At 44.3% G+C, this 20,356-nt stretch overlaps 1 protein-coding gene across 9 annotated transcripts in view; it reads left to right on the forward strand.

The window, feature by feature from the left end:
* HIPK2 (homeodomain interacting protein kinase 2) overlaps positions 1-20,356 on the forward strand; it is a 138,258-nt gene that overhangs the window by 42,091 nt on the left and 75,811 nt on the right. For all 9 annotated transcript variants that reach the window (XM_062616392.1, XM_062616396.1, XM_062616397.1 and 6 more), the window contains exon 2: positions 444-1,542. In XM_062616392.1, coding sequence (XP_062472376.1) covers positions 444-1,542 — 1,099 coding nt within the window. The remainder of the gene's footprint in view (positions 1-443; positions 1,543-20,356) is intronic.

Genomic DNA, 20,356 nt, shown 5'->3' on the forward strand with positions numbered 1-20,356 from the left:
ATTTCTGTTATTAAAAATGAGAGGGGTAGAGCAAGAGAACAGGAGCCTTGGTTGTTGATAATTTAGTTCTATCAGGGGTAATGTTTTATTTTAGAGCATAATGTTTTATTTGTGTTGAATACATATTTCTGGAAGAATTTTATTTTTGTGTGTGTGCATGTGCTGTATCTGAAGTCTGGAGCAGGTTTCCCGGAGAGGTGGTGGATGCACCAGCCCTGGAGACATTCAGGGCCAGGCTGGATGTGCTTTTGAGCAACCTGATCAAGTTGAAGATGTCCCTGCTCATTGCAGGGGGGGATGGACCAGATGACTTTTGAAGGTCCCTTCCAACCCAAACTGTTGTATGATTCTGTATCCCATTTTACCTTCTTGCCACTGAACAAATGAAAAGAGCTAGGGAAAGCATCTTAACATTGTCGTTTCACTCTGATGTTATATTGCAGGTATGGCCTCGCATGTGCAAGTTTTCTCTCCTCACACCCTTCAGTCAAGTGCCTTCTGTAGCGTGAAGAAACTGAAAGTTGAGCCGAGTTCAAACTGGGATATGACTGGGTACGGCACACACAGCAAAGTCTACAGCCAGAGCAAGAACGTGCAGTCCTCCCAAGCAGCCGCCGCAGCAGCCGTCAACGCCTCTCTCCAGATCCCCAATCCAAGCATCCCTTACGAACAGACCATCATCTTCCCAGCAAGCTCCGGGCACATTGTGGTGACATCTGCCAACAGTACTTCCGGTGTGGTTGCAGTGTCTGGGCAAACACTGGGTGGGCCACACAACCTGATGCGTCGCAGCACTGTGAGCCTTCTGGACACCTACCAAAAATGTGGACTTAAGCGCAAAAGTGAGGAGATCGAGAACACAAGCAGCGTGCAGATCATCGAAGAGCATCCACCAATGATTCAAAACAATGCTAGTGGGGCCACTGTAGCCACCGCTACCACCTCCACGGCCACCTCCAAAAACAGTGGCTCCAACAGCGAAGGGGATTACCAACTGGTACAACATGAGGTGCTCTGTTCCATGACCAACACATACGAAGTGTTAGAGTTTCTTGGTCGTGGGACCTTCGGACAAGTAGTCAAATGCTGGAAACGTGGCACTAATGAGATTGTGGCCATCAAAATCCTGAAAAACCATCCTTCCTATGCCCGGCAAGGCCAGATTGAAGTGAGCATCCTGGCTCGGCTGAGCACAGAAAGTGCAGATGACTACAACTTTGTCCGTGCATACGAATGCTTTCAGCACAAGAATCACACATGCTTGGTCTTTGAAATGTTGGAGCAGAACCTCTATGATTTCCTAAAACAAAACAAATTCAGTCCTTTGCCCCTTAAGTACATTCGACCAATTCTGCAGCAGGTAGCAACTGCCCTAATGAAGCTGAAAAGCCTGGGACTGATTCATGCTGATCTCAAACCAGAGAACATCATGTTGGTAGACCCAGCCCGACAGCCATATAGGGTCAAGGTCATAGACTTTGGTTCAGCTAGCCATGTGTCAAAAGCTGTGTGTTCTACCTACCTTCAATCCCGATATTACAGGTAAGAGACTGCACTCTCATATAACATTACTAGGAGTAGTATTTTGCCTGTGAGAATTTTCCTACATTTCTGTGAAGGAACGAGAGTCATCCCTTAATCCTCAGCTGGGGTGGCCCTTAGAATGTCTTGCTGGTGATACGAGGAAATGGTATCCTAACCTTTTGGAGTGTACTTGCGTTGAAAAACATTGTAAAGTTGTAAATAGCCATAAAATGTTGTAAAAATAGAATTTGACAGTTACAATTTAGAAACCCTTTCACCTCTGTCAGTACTTTGTTCTTTCTGGAACTGTTTCCAGAAGAGGGGTTGTATCTGGAGAATCCACATTTCCTTTCCAAGTCAATACAAGTAGGTTCTTGGTTTCAGAAAAACTTCAACCTAAACAATCTATCCATAGTTCAGATACATCTTCTAGTCTTTACTCACACATGAAACAAGGGCTTTACAAGGGTAAGGTTGACCCACAGGAAAACTGTATGGATGCAAGAAGGTGCTTTGTCAAGGACTAGTTTTCACACAGGCTGTGGAGCTTGCTAGTCAATGGGAGGATTTTGGCTGACTCCTGTTGGCTCTGCTCCAGGCAAGCAGGCAGCTTGGCCAGGCTGGAAACACCTTTCTCCATGTGGGAAGCTGTTGGTAGAGATGAATGAGTATTGCAAGTAATCTGATGTTGGACTGAGGACCTGTTGCCGACTTCTGATTCCCACTCACAGTGCTTTTAACTAAAGGCATATTATGCATTAGGATGGAGTTCTGACCTCTGTGTAAGTGTGCCCAAAGTGAGCACTGTGAACCATCTATATCCCACTTCAGTCTGTTGAACAGTTGTAGCAAATCAGCCTCTTTCCATAACCCCCAAAAGGTCATCCTCTCCTTCTGTCTTGACTCCAAGACACAAAGTCTCTCTGTCAGTGTTCTTTTCAGACCCTCTCTTTGGTACCAGTCAGCTTGATTCAACATCCCAAGGACTGGGAAAAGCAGTTCTACTGCTACCTCAGGGGTGGGGGAAAATAGGGAAAAAAGGGGGAATTTGTCTTTAGATGACAGCTGAATTTAGAAACACCCAGGCTCAGTTTTTGTTGTTGTAATTCTGTGAAATGGGGGTGAAGAGGGAAAATGTGATCCTTCTTGGGGACTGATTTAATGAAAATCAGCCTTGGCAGCATCCACAGCTCATCAGATGGGTTACTGAAAAGCAGGGTAGCTGCTTTGTTTGTAAATAGGAAATAAATCTGTCTTCTACATGGGGAACACTGGGGACAAAGAAACAATGTGAGTTGATAACAGGCTTTTTTCCTACTTCATAAACAGTGGCAAAAACCACCTGGGCCCTGAGCTTGGGAAGAGTTAATTTTCACAGGAACGGGAACTTTGACACTGTAGCACTGCAGCAGCTGATTTTTATCTGCTTGTCCTTTGCTCTGAAGGAGGCCAGAAAAAAATTCCCAACCCTAGTTTATACCTCAGAAGAGGCTTATTATATGAAATATTCAACCTGATGACAGTCCCATCCTCCAGGAGAGACATGTTTCTGTGGTAAATATGCAAAAGCATTTAGGGTTGCAATTACCTGGCAGACTAGGATGAAAAAAATAAGATAATACAGGCATTTTGTTGTTGAGTTATCTGTGATTCTGCTTTAGCAGCCTAGGTCCCTAGCTGAAAGACAGAAGGGGTAGCCAAAATGAAATATGTGACAGAAAGCAGAAATGAAAGAGAAAAATGGTTCATTCTCAGCGACAAACAAGGAATATTTTTTGTTCCAGTCTCCGGGGAGGAAAAGGCTTGATAAAATCTGCTTTTTTGTATTTTAAATGTTGTTCCTGCCTGGTCTGAAGTTGTGGCTGGTTAGATCATAAGTTCTGTCTAATTCCTCCCTTGTTTTCCATGCCTGAATTGATGGGAGGAGGGGAAAAGTGGCAGCAGCTCACCGGGAAATTAAAAAAAAAGGAAAGAGAAAAATCTCGTTGGGTTGAATTACATCAGCAGGGGGCTGCTGATGAAGCTAAATTCAAGTCATGAGGAAAATTCATATTCTTCTCCATTTTCTGATGGGGAAAAATACAGCACAGAGTAAAAACCCGTTCTACTCCAAGGAGAAGGCACTTTCATGCTAGGGGAAACACTGGGCTTTATAAAGATTTCATGTGTCTTCCATTTAATTTATACTTGTTTTGCTTGCTAGAGTATAAAAGACAAGGGGATGACTTCAAGAAATGGCACATTTAAGCTGAACGTGAAGGAAAAGCTTCCTCAGAGTAAAACCTCTCAGACTTTAAGCAGGCATGCCAAAGAAGTGACAGGAGCCATGTGCCCCTACATTTAAGGAGAGACAAGGCAGAGTGCTGGGGAATATAATGTAGTGGTTGGCTCTCAGCTGGAGGCTTTTTATCATGGGCTTTGGAGAGCAAATTTCCAGGTCAGCCCTATATTTTATTAACAACTTGCTTTTTCTTTTCCTTCTTTTTTTCTTTTCCTTTAACACTACTCTCAAGAATGTGATAGACAAAGCCTTTCAAGGGAGGAAAGTTGTGTGGGATCCCGCTCATTCTCACAGCAGTACAAGGCCAGATCCCTCAGCCCAGCTTCTTGTGAGAGAAGTAGTAGGCAGACTTGCTCTTGCATTTGGGTGCCCCAACTTCAGCAATGTTTCTGTCCCTCAGGGGTACTTCTGTCAGGTGAAGCCAGTGAGTGCTGTCCGGAAGGATCACAATTGTATTGAGGTGGCAGCGTGGGACAGAAAGTATCAAAAATCGTCATCAGAATGTCTTTAATCTAGGAAAACTTAGCTCCAATCCTTCTCAGAGGACATAGCTTCCTTCAGGCTAGATGTGCTGCCATAATTGCTACTCTGGAGGTTTTTCTTCCTTGCTTCTGACTATAGAGGTGCCGAAGGGAGGCAGGACATGCCAGGCTAAGGAGGAAATTCCCCGCGCTGCCGAGATTCCCCCTCTGGGAAGACAGCAGTATCACACACCAGAGTGCTGCAGAGAGGATCACCCTTCTTCCTTCCACCCATCTTCAGCTTCTGGTGAAAACTTGCTGTTGTACAAAGCGTTTCTCATATAACATCTGTAGCCTTCATGTGTAGGATCTAGCTGGTGGCCATCCAAGTGTTCCCTCTTGCTTGGGACAGTGGTCCTAGTCTACCCCCCAGTCACTGTAGTCCTTCATCATGTCACCACTTGCTGAGTTGGCATCAGTGGCCCTTCATGGAGGTATATGGTGACAAAGCTGTGGGATGGAGATGCCTGTGTGAGGAACCGAAGCTGCTCTCCCCAGCTCACAGTGCAGGGACCTGGCCTGGCAGCTGACAGTTTTAGCCAGACGTGCTTAGGCTAGAAATGAAACCATGTTCACAGAGCAGCTGATCGAAAAGCTTCAATAGCTGCTGCATCATGGGGTATCTTCATGTAATTTTATTTTTTCCTTTTCTGTTTTATGCTGCAGTGTGGAGGGGAGGTCATTGAGGTAGTCTCTGTGATCTCCATTTTGCAGGAGGTCAGAGGGATGAAGGACCAGAGAGATCGATGAAAATCCATATATGAGCAGCTTCCCGGGAAAACCCACATCCTGAGAAATACAGGGCTCAGGCTGCAGCAGACAACCCCTCCATTAGAGCCCACATTCATGCACCCAGGTGGAAAAGGGCTACTGGCCTCTGAGAGAGGGGATGTTTGGGGTGGATGAAGCTGAGTATCAGTTTGAAGAGGTGTTTATCAGTGTAGTTTCAAACACTGCAAGAAAACATGCAGGCATAAAGGCCTATGTGCGTGTTGTCAACTGTCCATACGCAGTATAAAATGAGGCTGTGTGCAGGTGTGTTTTTTAACTGGCTGTACATGCTTAGTTGGGTGAGTATGGGTCCTGAAGGATGTGCGGAGCTAAACTGGATCCATCTTGCGACACGTGGACATGGTACCATGACAGGTATCAGTCCTCTAACTGTGCTGACAAACCAAGGTAGATTCCCGAGCAGTGTCACAACCTCTTCCCAATTGTGTGACTCACAGAGTATGTGTCATTCTGGCCAAAACTGCCCTTTAAATGAGGCAGAAGTAGTTGCAGCAGGGATGGGATAGGCTTATTAGTTTACTCAGTGAACTGGCATTTCTGACATTTTTGTGTAAGTGTTAGTGCACTTACATTTCAAAGTCTCCTGCCATTCCAGACTTGAAAAAATATCTCTATCTCAGACTTGACTGCTTTTGCAGCTGTGGGAGCCTCATCGCTCTGCTGGTCTGTTTCAATCCTACCTGCAACATTCACTGCTTTACTGACTCTGCCTCTCAAAGGGAAAGAGCGGGATAGTTAGATGGTTTGAGGAGGAGTTTCTTCTGGGCACTGGAGAAAAGCTATCAAGTTCATTGCTGAAGTCTAAACTTAGTTTCACTTAGTGGTGATCGTGCCTTGTAGGACTGCAGGCTTGCAAAACAGACAATACATTACAGAAGACTTTGTGGAGGAAAGCAGACTTCAAGCTATACTATTATAAACAGTTGTTCATTTCTTCTCCAAGGACGCTTGGAGTTTTTACTTGTTTTTTTTTCAGAACCAAGGCTCAGCAGAATTTTTTATTGCAAACCCAACACCAGGATTAATTGAATCTCTGTTTCCTTACATTGAGATCACCGAGTCTTGGAAGACAATATTCAGCTGAAAGGTTTTAGCTTTGTCCCATCTCTGTGATAATCAGGCCAGGTTGGTCTTTGTTTTAACAAAATTCTAGCAAAGATAGTTCTTCGCCAACTGCTTTTGTGTATAAATCACTTTGGAGCAGGTATAGTAAACTGACGTTATGCCCATGGTGCATCCAGCAGAAGATGCACACTGTATATTCCAAACCACCTCCCTTTCTGGGCTTTAATTTAAAACAGAAGAGCCTATATTTCATCCTAAACAATCTCCTTGGGCTGAGGTCTCGCTACATATTTCTCTGTTGAAACCTTCTTACCATTTCCCATTTTTACTCTGAGCAGACATGCCAGCTCTTCCTTTCTCTTGTTAAAATTAGCAACCTGCCCCTTCCCCTGTGATGCTGGAGCATCTCCCTGCCTGGCTCCAGCACCTGATGCTGGCCTCACTCCGAAAGGAGCCCTGCGTCCCTCTGTGGAGTCAGAAGGCCCATCACAGGAGGTCTTTGTTTATTTATTAACCAAGTGTATAAAATATGCCCAGTTACGTGCCTCCAGGAGCAAGAATATTTGTAACAAAGGGCTGTTTGCAAGGAACTCGACAGGGAGCCTTTTCCCAGCAAAGAGAGGTCATCAATAGCCAAAGGAGGGGCAGAAGTCTGGCACTTCTTCCTTCTGGCTCACTGTGCGTGAGTGACTGAAAATCACATCTCAGCTGAGTACTGTGCCCAGTTCCTTTTGTCCCCTCTCCCATCTCTGAAGACAGCTCCTGTATGGCAAAGAGGGGGCACTGACACTAATTCCTTCTGCAGATCTCAGTCTTGTCTTGGTGGTTGGAGAGAAATGAACCTGTGTCCACAGGCAGGGCTCAATCCATTGGGGTGTTGTAGATCAGAGACAAGTATGTGAAAGGCAGCCAGAGGCAGGTACAAGGGTCAGGAGCACTGGTTTTCCATCAGCTGGTGCCACTCCATGACTGAGGGGCTCTGGTCCTAACCAGTCAGCTGGAGTTGCAAGACCTCTGCCATAGTCCAAAGAGGTGAAACACTACAGGGAACTGTTTGGCAAAGTCCCACTGAGCACAGATAAACAACAACAAAAAAAAACTGAAATAGAAAAGATTTTTGGCTGCCACACTCACTGTTAATTGTTGGAACAACCAGAGACCCTACGAGCACCCTGAAATCTGGGCTTTGGCCTACCTGTTACACACACCCTGTCATCCCTGCAGTACTTTTCCCTTGTTCATCACTGTTAGAGATACTTGCATGAAAAAGAGTGTTTGTTTCTTAGGAGTTCCTAATTTCCACTAGTTTCTCTTCCCCACCTGAAATTACAATCTCGCTTTAGATCTAGAAAGGATTGTCAATGTGACGAGTGTAAGTGGCGGGATGATAGCCTCAGGTGAGGGGATGAGCATGGGGAGCAGATGAACAGCTAAAGAAAGATTGCATCTTTTTTCCCTGTGTTTTACTTGCTCTTTTGCACAACTGCCATCTTCTCTACGTGCTTGCTGCTAGGGTTGTTTCAGTAATGCTGTGAGGGAAGGTCACTGAGAGGGTCACAATCCCCAGTCTCCTTACTTGCAGGCTGGCCACAGGTGATCTTGGGTTTAGGGTTTTTTTGGTGTACTTTTTCCTTCTCCTGCCACTGTGTTTCTTACATGATCACCAAAACAGGCTTGTCACAGAATTTCCTGCTATTTTTCTTCTCTCAAGCTTTATAAGCACAGTAAGTCTCATACTGTGGCTGCAGCCTGGTGAAATGGTGTGAAAAGTCAAGGTCATTCTCGTATTTACTGTACCAGGGCAGGTCTGAAACAGCTACAAATGGCTAGCTTGTTTTTAAAAGAGCTATTTACCTAAGAGAAGTCAAAACTCTCTTACTGCAGCTATTGGCTGTAGCGCTTCAGACTCCATCTCTGTAGTACATAAAAGACATACTGTCTTTTGGTAAAGATACCTGTGCTCAGACCAGGGGCTAGGAAATAACCTAGTTCAGTATGGTGATAAGCAGTTGTTTCTGCAGCAATCCTTGTGAGTGAGGGTACAGTTAGTGGGGCTAGAACAAGGGGTGGCTGTAATCAGAGTCTGCTGTTTGCATATATATGAAAGAGATGAAGTTCAGTCTCTGCGCCTGGTTGCTTGCTTCTGTGGTTTTGTGTTTGCTCTCCTTTCTCTCCTCCCACTCAAGTCGCTTCCTCGCCAAGTGTAAAGGAAACAGAGTGGGGAAAGGGTGCTCTCTTTTCAGCTCTAATGACAGAAGAGCAGCAGCCACTCATAGGAACAGTGGTGTGGTGACCCACAGACATTACTCCAACAATAGGCATCCAGTGAAGGAGAACGTGCTGCAGTTACACACTCAAATATGATTTTCCATGTCTTTCTTTGCTTATTTCAATGCAAGTTTGGGTCAGGACAATAGCTGGGTGAGGGCAGTGGTGACTGCTGAGAAGCAGAATGAGGTGAGGGGCTGTTGGTGTGAGATCAGTGCTCCAAGTGTGAAAATAAGAATTACAAGTGGCGAGATTCATCATCTGCACTTCTGAATATGAAAAAGCAGCATTACCAACACAGTATGCACAGGATTTCACGGATGCTTTGCTCAAGCACCATGTATTTAAATACTATCAGGTTTTTGCCTCCCCCTATATGTTTGCTCACTGCAGGCAAGAGATCTAAGTGTAATATGGAGGAAGCTTACTGTGTACATCTATGCATTAGGTTCACAAGTTTTAGACCCCAGCACAGTGGTACTGAAAAGCTATATTACACTTGAAGAACACCTGATTGGAAAGTGTGTCTGCTGTGCTGCTTATTGGTAATGAGGTCAGAAAAGTGACTAATGTTGGTTTATAAATGAATGAGTCATTACCAGAAGAGAGAAATTACCTAAAGATGCTATAATTAGTATGAGGTTATATATTTCCCAGCTTCAGACCCCTGAATGCTGTGATTTCAGTCCTTGAAGTTTCTGTCTTAACTTCTCAAGCCAATTGCTGCACTAGAAGCTTCAAATTAACCTAAGCTAATATAAAGGCACCTAATTCTTAGGTGGGGGCTCAGTAGCTGCCTTCTTCTCTAGGTCACGCTGGGGAAAAGGAGCAACTCTCAAGCAGTTGAGAGTGGTTATCTTACTTGAAAAACACTAATCTTGTGGCCTGACTTAAGCTGAGTCAGAGCCACAGCTGTTACCTGTTTAAGGAGGAAGGTCAAGGAAAAGTACTTTACCTTTTAGTCCAGGTCATACAATGGTTCTTCTGTGCTGCTTTGCAAGGTGGGGTGGGGGAAAGGCAGAAGAGAAACACCAATATATATACCATGAGAAACGTTCAGTTCTAAGAGGAATAAATTAAAGGGAAGTAGCTCTAGAAAGTGAAAGAGGAAAAGGGCAGGGGAAAAATCCTTTTACATGGGATAGCTGTCTGGAAGTTGCTGTTCCCCACGTAAGGGAAGATGTGGGAGGAAAGGAGATGAGATTTCAGCCTTCTTGCTATCTGAAGACTTCAAAACCAGAGATAGCTGACTTCACAACAGGGCATCGTGGTTCTCCCATGGTGGGCTGGAACATGAAAATAATCTGGGAGTCTCTGCATGGCAGCTTGACCTCTATTTTCTACTTATTGAAAGGCAGAAGTAATCACAGCCATTGTTTTACTTGCACAGATGTGAATTATTTTGTAGCTGAGAGGTTTTGCCTTCCTACTGCTGTGACTGCATGGGATCGGTGCTTGGGTTCATGTTCAGGTTCTGTTCACTCTGTCCCTGCATCTGCTGGTTTGGATTGACTAGGGAGTAACAGACTTCTGCCCAATACCAAACTTACTATTCGCCTCTGAAGGCTCCTGCTTAGGAATAGAGACAGGGTGGATGTGTGGGATTTGGCCTGAATTTAGCTGAAGTAACTCTAAATCAAAAAACCTATGGCTCAAAGAGGTGGGTTAACATTTTGTCTTTATTTTCTTTCTGCTAACTACTGCCATTCTAGCTGGTTTGAAGCAGAAGTTCTCGGGCCTGATGAAACATAAAAAGTTTAATCATGTCATTCCTGAATTTCTACCCTTGCAGAATGCTAGGGAGAGTTTTCACGTCACTCTGGTTACTTGTGCAGCTTATAAGCCCAGGAAGTTAACTAGCTGAAGCTTTTAGAGGAGAATTGTCTGTCCCAGCAGCATGGTGTTCATGTAGAGGCAGACACGGAAAAATTACCAAGGTTTCAGTTAACGTGACGACAGGCGGAGCACTACTGTAATGAGTTGTGTTTTAACTGCAGATCACGTGATTAGATCACTTGTAATAATGCTGAGCAACACCGTGTTTTCTCCCCATCCTCTCCAGTTTAGCTCTAGGTGTCTGTTGCTGTTTACAGTATGCTATTATCCTTGGATGCCGTGTTTTCTGAAGGAGGGCTGTGTTGACAGCACCTAACACACAAAGATTTTTGTGTCTGAGGCCCTTAAACAAAAGGATAATAGAGAGTATAATGGTACACACGGCCATGAGTGCTACCACGCATGTTAATGTGACAGCTGGTGTACAGAAGGAAAGCTGATGGCCTTTTTCGGCTCTGCCATGGTAAGGATTAGTGCATCAACTACTTGCTTCCATGCCGAACTGTGTAGTCAAAAGAACATCCAGGGTGCTGGGGTGGAGAGAATATCTGGTGGCTTAAAGAAAAGGTTTCAGTTTATTTTGTCCACGAGTATTTTACTTACCAGTGGGAGACTGCAAACAGAGAATAATCATCCAGGAGGAAGACAGAGTATTTCTTCTGTGCTCACAACAACAGTAAGAGGGACAGATGAAATCTAAAAGTTAAGCAGGTTCAGCTGAGGCTAGCCGAATTTGCTGGTTACTAACAATGAAATACTGCCAGTTGATTTCAGCAAGAAAAAGGAAGCCGTGGCAAGGGCCTCTTATCAAAAATCAAAGCTTACCTAAGCAATCTCATCCCCATAGTTCCAAAAATACATCTCCTGCTGTTGTTAGCCACTTAAACTAGTGGACTGGGTTCTGAAGGGTTGCATGAGCAAAAGCAGAAGATAGCTGTGTTGCTGTTTCTGGAAATGCTTTTCTGGAAGCTCATTTGATAACCTATCTCCTCTTGGCAGGTGCTTAAGGGACCAGGGAAGGGGAAGGTAGCACAGGCTGGATTTTACTTAGCAGTGCCAGCATGTGTACAGAGATGTGGTGGCTCCAAATGTATTCCTTTGTAAGTGAGGTCAAGATACGGGTTGATGTGTGAGATATATAATGAGCAACAGAAAGGCATGTTAACTGGGTTGGAAGATAACATTCTGTTTTTTTAATGGATTCTTGTTATTGTCACTGATGTTACTTCAGAAAAAAAAGTTGAAATTATTCTGTTTTCTCTGTTGTTTAGTTCTTGTTCTCAGCTTTGTTATGGCCACTAAGAGATGATAAAAATGGATTGGCACAAAGTTAGGTTTCTTGTATCATTTAGAGTTATGTTTTCAGCCCTTAGCACTTTGATAGGGTCTGTTCTTCATTTTGAAAGTAGCAATAAAAGAGCAGGAAACATAAGAAAACACAATACTCTCATTTTCGTCTTTTTAAATGAAATTGTCAGCGTTAGTCTGAACCTTACCTCTGATCTGTATGAAGTCTCTGAACTGTGCAGTTGGAAGAAAGCAGATACAAGAAAGACATAAAATATCCATGTGCCTGGCTACTTTAGAAGGTAATAAAAAGCTCCCAAAGTCTTGCTTGTTTTTAATCTGTATATTTATGTCAACATAAATCCTTTAGGAATAAACTTTAAACGTTTATGTTGGATTTAGAAAATTACCTTCCAGCATCAGTACCTATGATCTAGCAAAAGAAACTAAGTTTAAGCTTGTGTGAATGGCCCCCTTGGCTTCCAGAGGCATAGGTAACTTTAAAGCGTGTGTTGAATTGTTGCACTAGAATGAGGAATGATAGTAGTGGGTATGCAGTGTTGCAGTGTATTTGCTGTTCCTGTGTGGTTATGGGATGCTTTGGGCATGCATGGGGAGATAGCCCACATCTTAGGAGAAGGATCAATCTGCAGCATTTAGCAACTGAATGTCAAAACATGCTTGGCAGCTCCACCACTCTAGTGGGGAATGTCCTCTTGTATGGACCTAAAAAGAGCCCAAGCCTGCAGCCTCCTTATCAGAGAGGTGAAGAATTGCCAGCTGCTTCTCCCTGGTGGCTAAAGTGCAGCAGTTTATGTCCTACCTATAAGTTGTCAGGGCATTTGCCTAGCACCTTGATGCCCTTCTTAGGCTCTGAGGGGCAGCCAAAGTAGAAGTTAGAGAAGCAAGAGCAAACTCGGAGCATGCAAGGTTGGTTCATATGAAAGATGAGGATAGAAAAAGGCCAGAGTAGCTCTAGGCAGCCAGCATAGCCACATTGGCCACTCTGCAGTGTAGATTTGAAGAGACTCATTTCCAGTGTTTTTGAGCAACCCTGAAGTTCTAGCTCCTAGACTCACAGCTTTTACCTTTGCCTGGGGCTATAGGATCTGATTATTGCCCACAAAATGGCATTTAAGTTGTGCAAGAATCGTGTATGTGCATGGTGTAACTATAGTCATTACTTTTGTAAGGGGGCTGTGACGGCAGCCCAGTGACAGGGGAGGAAGAAGAGGATGCTGCTTCTGCAGGGTTTCCTGCAGAATGCCTGTCTTTCTGTATCACACAGATCACATCCTATGATGAGTGAGGGCTGGGAACGTTGCAAACTTTGACTTAAGTTTTCAGAGCCATTGGTAGGTTCAAGTAGCTTGCTAAATAGCCCCTTCCATTATATTTCTCCTGTGCTTTTTGCCTTCTGAGAGATCCCAATTGTTGCACGTTTTCCCTTCAACTAGTTGCCTTTCTTAGCTTTCAGGTTGTGCTTGGAGCTCTGCCACACCGTAGTATTTGCTGTCATCATGCTTTTCATCAGTGACTCGGCACAGGGGTGCCTTTCTTCATGGTGCTTTGAAACATCTGCCATACTCTCATTGTACATACCCGTGTGCACACACATGCGACTCTCTGGTGAACCAGGGTTTCCACATGCTGGCTGAAGGACCTGCAAGTAGTTGGCCTTGGCAGCAGACCCTGTGGCAGCCAGAGTGGAGAGCACTTCAGGAACCACAGCATGGTAGAGAGGGCAGGAGACTGCTGTGGATAGAGTCTGAACTTGCTTTCCTTGAAGCTGGCACAAGATTTTCCAATGAGGCCTTGACTGACCAGGAGCTTAAAGGCTTTCTTATCTGCAGAGCGTGACACAGGCTGGTGGCAGCCTGTAATTAATAGTGATATTAACCCTCCTTATGCAACCAGGGGATGTCTGACCGTGTTAGTAGGTAGTTGCTCAACAACAAGGCATGTTACAACTAACCAGCTGGGACCAATTATGAAAGCCCCACTAATGCTTGCAAGCACTTGCCTGTTCACATCATTGAGCTGAAGTTGAAGAGATGAGTGACTGCTCTGCAGCGCATGCGCACAGCCACCATGTCGAGCCTGGGGTGTCCATGCTCTGGGATACATTTGCTCATTGCGCTCCCAGATGTGGGAAGAAGCAGCACCTCCAGGGCTGCAGCACCACCTCCTTCCACACCCACAGCTTCTCTCACCCCCTTGCTGCTGCAGCAGCATGAATATATGCCCAGTACCTACTTAGCTGCTGGGTATGGTTAGAGAAAGTGTGAGGGGGGGAGGAGTGGGGGCTCCTATTCATGGCTTCCTCATGAATTTTTAGTCACTACATGAAGATTTCAAGAGTGTGCAGATAAAACATAAAACGAAGCGAAGGACTAAGTGGCACTGCACAAAAAGAGATGGGAAAAAAAAAAAAGGAGCCAAAACACTGAATCATTGTCCAAAAGGTACAGCCATTAGAGAATAATAATAGTTTTTGTGTGCAGCGCAGCTGGGGCCACAGTTGCAGAAGAAGGGTCCTCGGTGACCTGTGTGATGGCTCTGTTTGTTTAATGTGCTAAAACAAAGAACTGAAAAGCAGACAGGGCCCTCGCAGATACTCTTAGGCCTTCTCTCTCTGTTTCTGTCTGTGCGCTCTCTCGCTGCCTGCGTTTGTGTCTTCATGCTCCAAATGCAACTAAACACAGCTACATGCTCTTGGATGCTTTCCGTTGTGCATCCCTTGTTTCGGTGGCTGGGCACTCCCTTGCTGTTACATTGCTATTTTTGTAATTTAGAAACTACAACAAATAACTTAAAAGTCAAATGGTTACTGTTTTATTGTCTGGTTTTGCAATTCTCTGTCCTTCAGAAAGAGATTGGGGTAATGACATTATTTCCACCCTGACCTCCGTCTTTTTCTATCCATTTAGCAAATACTGCAGCTTGCTCTGTTTTTAATGGGTGGGAATCAATGTGGCTTTTTAAAATTGAATTCTCTCTTCCTGCACAAACAAAATCAATGGTGTTATTGAGCATGTGCAGGTCTGTGTGAACGGGAGCGAGCCAGCAGGGTTTGCAGGCTCAGCAAGGCAGGGGCAAAGCCTGTAACTCACACAGAGATGATCACTCTTTATTTCTCTGTCATTTTGGCAAGGGCTGATGAGCAGCTTGGTACTATTTAGAAGATAAGGCCTAGGGAGCACTTTTCATCAGGTTAATAGGATTTTTTAAGGTGGTCAGCATGAGGCTGTAAAAATGGGCTAAAATCAGTCAAGTTTGGGTGCCAGTAGGAGGCTTGAAGGTACCAGTAAAATGAGGTTTCATCCAACCCATGCTTTATTTCAGTACGACTTTACAGTCGGGTTTGCCACATCTTGTGGGCACTCCTGCTGTGGTCAGAGACCTTTGCTCTCAGAAGTGAGTTTCAGAGGGAGCTGTAACAGCAGTGATGTGGTTTTGCTTCATTCAGGCTCAGTGTTTGTATGCAAACAAATGGGATAGGGAATTTACATATCTGTGTTTCGTCTTCTGTGGCAGAATGAGTTTACTAGCATTGAGCTGTTGTGGGAAACTTGTCTGGGAGAATTGGTCATGGCCTTGGGAGATGGAGGCAAGGGCAGATTACAGATGGATATAGTATTGATTTTGTTTGTTGGGGGCTTTATTTAATTAGTTCTTCAGGGATGATCTTCAGTTTTAACATGAGCAGGATTTTATCGCGTTGTCTGGGAGGAATTAACTCTTCCATCGTGTTCTCTTGGAGACATCAACTTCATCCATAAGCCCCAGTTCACAAGGCTGTGGTAGATGGTTTGTGGGACTGTAGGAAATGGTAACATGGAGGATATTTTCAATTAAAATTTAGCTGTAGAGGGTGTATCGCAATCCATGTTATCTACTTAAAGAGCTTACCAGCTTCCACTATGGGCTGCTTTGGCAGGACAGTGTGCACATAAAGGAATTTAAAATTCATCCCTTTTCGAGCCTTTGCCTCTCTGTGCAAAGTACCCCAAACAGTGTGCATATTTGTCTTCTGGGATTCAGAGCGATACTACTCTCTATTTGATAGAACACCAGCAGCCTTCCAGCTGCAGCCAGTTTCAGACACCACTCATATGGGTCAGGTTCAGACTGATGACTTCAGTTGTATGTAAAAGACTCCAGAACCTTTTATCAACCTGCAGGGCCATTCAGTCATCTCGCATAAATGCACATGCCAACGCCTGTTTTGAACACCTCTTTGTTGGGAGCACAGCGAGCTTAGTGTTCTGAGTGAGAGCAGAAATTTCTGGCCATGAGACAGAATGGGTTTTCTAATGCTCCTGTCAGCAGAGGAGCTCTGGGTGCTGAGAAGGAAGGGGTGGCAAGGAGGGACCTTTCCCCAGTGACTGCACTTGCAGGGGATGTGTTTGCTCGATATCCTGTGTTTTCATGACTAAAGAAGGGTTCATTTTAAAATGCGGTCAGCTCTGAGGATGGAGTACTGATGAGTGGAAAGGAAGACCTGTGTTTTTAATGGCTTCATATCACTGTAGCCAAGAGGAAAACTTAGAACTGGCATCTGGTTCCTGACAGCGATTTCTGCTGGGGTGCCAACCCTGGGGTTTGTTGCATGACTTCCCGGTGAAATCCTCTGAATTTGCTTTTCCTGACCCACTGCAGGTTTCTTGATTTGCTGGAAATCCTGATCACCCCTGGATTTCTCTTGTAAATGGGAAGGGCACGTTTCTAATGAACAAGAAAATGAGCCTTCTCCTTGCTGCCCCTGGTTTGAGTGAGGATTTCTTTATGGACATCCTTTAATTATGTGATTGTGACTGGCCTGGAAAAATGAGGCAGTTTCAGTATCCTGCATTTGGTATAGCTCATCCATGCATACATTATGAAGTCCATAGAGCAGCTATAAATGATGCAGGAATCATCTTCCAGCACATGACTCGGTACAAGTATGTATGCACTGCTGGACATCCTTCTTCATGGTGCAGACACGGTTTTATCCATGCAAGAAGCTTGTGATCAACAAATATCCTTTAGAAGAAGCTAAAAATGTGTCTTTATTGGCTTCTTTTCTTTCCACAGACAACAAAGATCCTACTTAATTATTTTCAAATGTTGGCAGCAGTGGGTTTTTCTGCAGCTTGCAAATCAGTGCAAGAAGCTTCCCGTGGCTGAAATGTGTTCAGGAAAGGGTCCAGTCAAATGCTCGTTCATTAACCATATAGTTTTCATGTGTAATGTAACTTTTAATCAATACAGAGATCTTTTTTCATATGTGCTGGTGTGCTGGTAAGAGCTCTGCAAAAAAAAACAGTGTACTGTAGCATGTGCCAGGGTGTGCTTTTTCCTCTTGCTTTGTGAAGTCCCCAGGACAGACAGGTGATTGTTGGTTTTTGTGGAGATACCTCTGTTAACCATGAAGGCAGGAAACCTCTCATGCCACTTTGATCTGATCCTTCACTCCAGTGTCAGCAGCATTGGGAGGGCTGGACATTTCACAGTATTTGGTGGGAGCTGGGCAGTGACTTCCAAATGTCCAAACAGTTCTGGTCCCTCCCAGGGGTTTCTGCTGTCCTTGCTTCCCCCGTGTGCTGCCATGGGAATGGGTGAAAATCATTGGTCAAACTGCAGGGAGAGGGGAAATAGCACATAGATTCTTCTTTACTTTGAGTTGCAACTTCTTCTGATGTTACGGTCGATACTGTAAAGATCTGCATTGGAGCCTTGGCAAGTAGAAGCTTAATTAAAACAGAAAGCCACCATTCTTAGACGAATCCAGATCTGAAAACTTAAACAAAAAATATACTGGCTGAAAGAGCCATCAAATAATAATGGTGTTTGGACTTCCCAGACTTGTTTTGATACGGAGAAATGATCTTATGTAGCTAATCAGAACGTGGTTTCCCCTCCACAATTCCAACTCTCAAATTTTTTAGCAAAAGAAGAGCCAGTCTTTGTTCCATTCTAATAGAAAATTTGATTCTATGAATTTTTGGTGTTGGGCTTTAGTGTAACATTTTTAGTGATTGAAAAATCATTCCAATTTTACCTTATGTGGAGAACAATTTTTTGCTTCTGCTTTTTCTTAACAAAGCAAACCAAAACCCTGGCCCCTTACTACTGTGCTTAAACATTATTTAACATTCTTCTTTTTGTATATATATTTTTAATTTGATTTTTTTTTTTTTTTTTTTACAGTGGAGTAAAAATAATAAGCTGCAGTCTAAAATAGAATTGTTGCTCTCCAACTTTCCAAAGCAGTAAGGGAAAATAGATCACAGAGCGAGTTTTAAAAATCAGCCAGTGTGTGGGATATGCTACACTGAACCTCTTTTCAGAAAAGAGCTGGATTGCAGTCTTTAGGAACTGTGTTTACTGTAAGAGAAACTGAATTTAGACCAAGTAAAGGATGTGGGAAGCACCAGCCCCATACTGCTGTGATGACTGCAAAGCAGAATTAAAAAAGGGGGAGGGGGGGAAAGCAAGCCAAACGCAGCCAAAACAGGGGGTTTCCACCGTGTGGATAAATGACTGGAAATGTCTCAAATCCACTTGTTCTGGGAAGGTGCACTGCACAGTCATTTCTCCTCTCTGGCAATGTAGCGAAGGGTTAAAAGTTTGAGCAAGAATTGATTTGGGGAGAAGGCTGCTGCCACAATGCTAACGACTCATTTATTGGGAGAGCGCTACACTGCTTACTGTAATTGCAAGAAAATTAAAAGAAAGCAAATTAGCTGAGAGCTTTTCAGAATTCTTCCTCCTTTTGCTGACGTTAATGAGATCTTCCCCATACCAAAGCGGCGTTAATAACTTCCGCCGAGTGGCTTCTATAAGCCGTTGCTTACAAAATGAAACAAACCTGGGGCAGCAGTGGGGGGAGAGCGGGGGCAGAAGGGTACCAAGTGGTGGGGAAGGAGATGAATCCTTAGGATAAGGTTATATTATGGTCTTGCAAATCCCCACGTGAGGTAGATTCATGCCGAGGTGGCTGCCGGTGATCTGCATGTGGATTGCCTGCTGCCATCCACGCTGCTCCACCGGCAAAGTGCAGTGGTTTTTGTTCAGATGATTTCGGCAAGCGGAAAGTTTAGGTAGTAAAGGGAAAAATGTCACAAGCTGTTCTTGGGGCTGCATTTATAGCCGAGGCATTTCCAGGAAGGTGAATTTCCTAAACTGGGGTGGAGGTTGGGACATAAGGGAAGGGCTTGATCAGGATCAGCTTCCTTAACAGGAATTCCTATCTTAAGAAAGAGCTGCTGCTTTCCAAGAAACTGGGCTTTTCTACAGCTAGCAGAAGGGATGCTTCAGAGGCAGAGAAGGAAAAGAGTGAAATTATCCATGCATTTGGAGGCCCCTCTGTGGGGAAATGCTGAGTTGCAAGCAAGTTGCATTGCAAGGGAAAGGCTTGCAGTGGGGCAGAACCCCCTTTTGCTCCTTCATCTGCTTCAAGAGAGAGCTGACTGATAGGGCTGTGCTGAGCGTCATCCCTTCAGAAGTGAGGCACGGAGGAGTTGGGCTCCCAGTGCTGTTGGGATGAGGGGAATGGATGAAGTGGTGAGGATGTAGCTTTTCCTTGCTTTGAGCACAGTCCTTCCCTGTGAAGAGATGGAAAAATACCTTTGTTTTTCTGAAAGCTTATGGATGCAAATGTTTGTTTATGGTGGGCATCTCTATAGCTGTGTACACACAGACCCAATGTATACATACACAAGTGCATGTTGAGTGGGAGTAATATTTTGTAATTTCTAAGGCACTCCTACATGAGGAGACGTGGGTGCCTAAGAAAACATAGCTGAAAGCAAAATCAACATGACCTAGTAAACAACAGCTATCTAGCACATGTGTGCCTACTGTAAAGCAGATCCTGCCTGTGTGGGCTGCGTGTGCTTCTCTGGACGGTGAGAAGTTAACATTGTTTAAACCAAGAGCTCTAAGATTTTACTGAATTCAGATAATTTTTCTGCACAATTTCTTGTGTGTTTTAATACTCCACTGTCTGTGTATAGCAAAATGATAACCAACAGCTGCCATGCCTACTTTGTGGGAAGAGGTACCTGCTTGGTGCAGTGGAAGTGGAGCTGGTTTTGGCTTCTGCTTCTTGGCACAAACACCTTCTTAATGCTGTCCTGTGGGTGACAGCACAATTTGCAAGTTATTAAAAGTTTAGGAGGATTCAGAACATCCTAATCTGATGGTTTCTAAATATTTCATGCCTGTCATCTGAAGCAGTTTCAGTGCTTCAGAACAGCAGGAGAAAAAAATTATGCATTGTATATTTATAATACATGATTGTTGATCTCTGCTGACATTTATCTTTACTCTAGAGGAGAGACCGAATAACTCACTTGTGGCAGAGAAGGTAAATGTCATAACCAGGATAGCCTGTTACAGATGTGTATTAACCCCTTCAGTTAATTTTCTTAATACTTTAATGGGCATAATGAAAGGTCATGTGGTAAATCAGGCCTGTGCTTTTATCCTCCCATGTAAAGGGATGTGTAATGAAACTTGCACTGTTCAGTCATAGGCACAGAGATGCAAACCGTACAATGACTCTCAGTGGATGACAGCAGGGAGCAAGCTACCCATGCGAGAGCCCAGGAGATGGTAGTTCTGTGTGGCCTGGTGGGAGCTGATTTGGAGAGTACATCAGTTGATGCTAAGGATCTGACAGCCATTTGGGGGGCATTTTGGAAGGTGACTGTTGGGCTAGGTGGGTGAATGCCTGTTCGTGCCCTCTGAGACCACTGCAATGGGAGCACAGAACAAGTAGGAGCGACTGGGA

The sequence above is a fragment of the Pezoporus occidentalis genome, unplaced genomic scaffold (assembly GCF_034315485.1).
Source record: "Pezoporus occidentalis ecotype Australia unplaced genomic scaffold, CSIRO_AGI_Poc_V1 ctg19, whole genome shotgun sequence".
In the NCBI taxonomy this organism is placed as follows: Eukaryota; Metazoa; Chordata; class Aves; order Psittaciformes; family Psittacidae; genus Pezoporus; species Pezoporus occidentalis.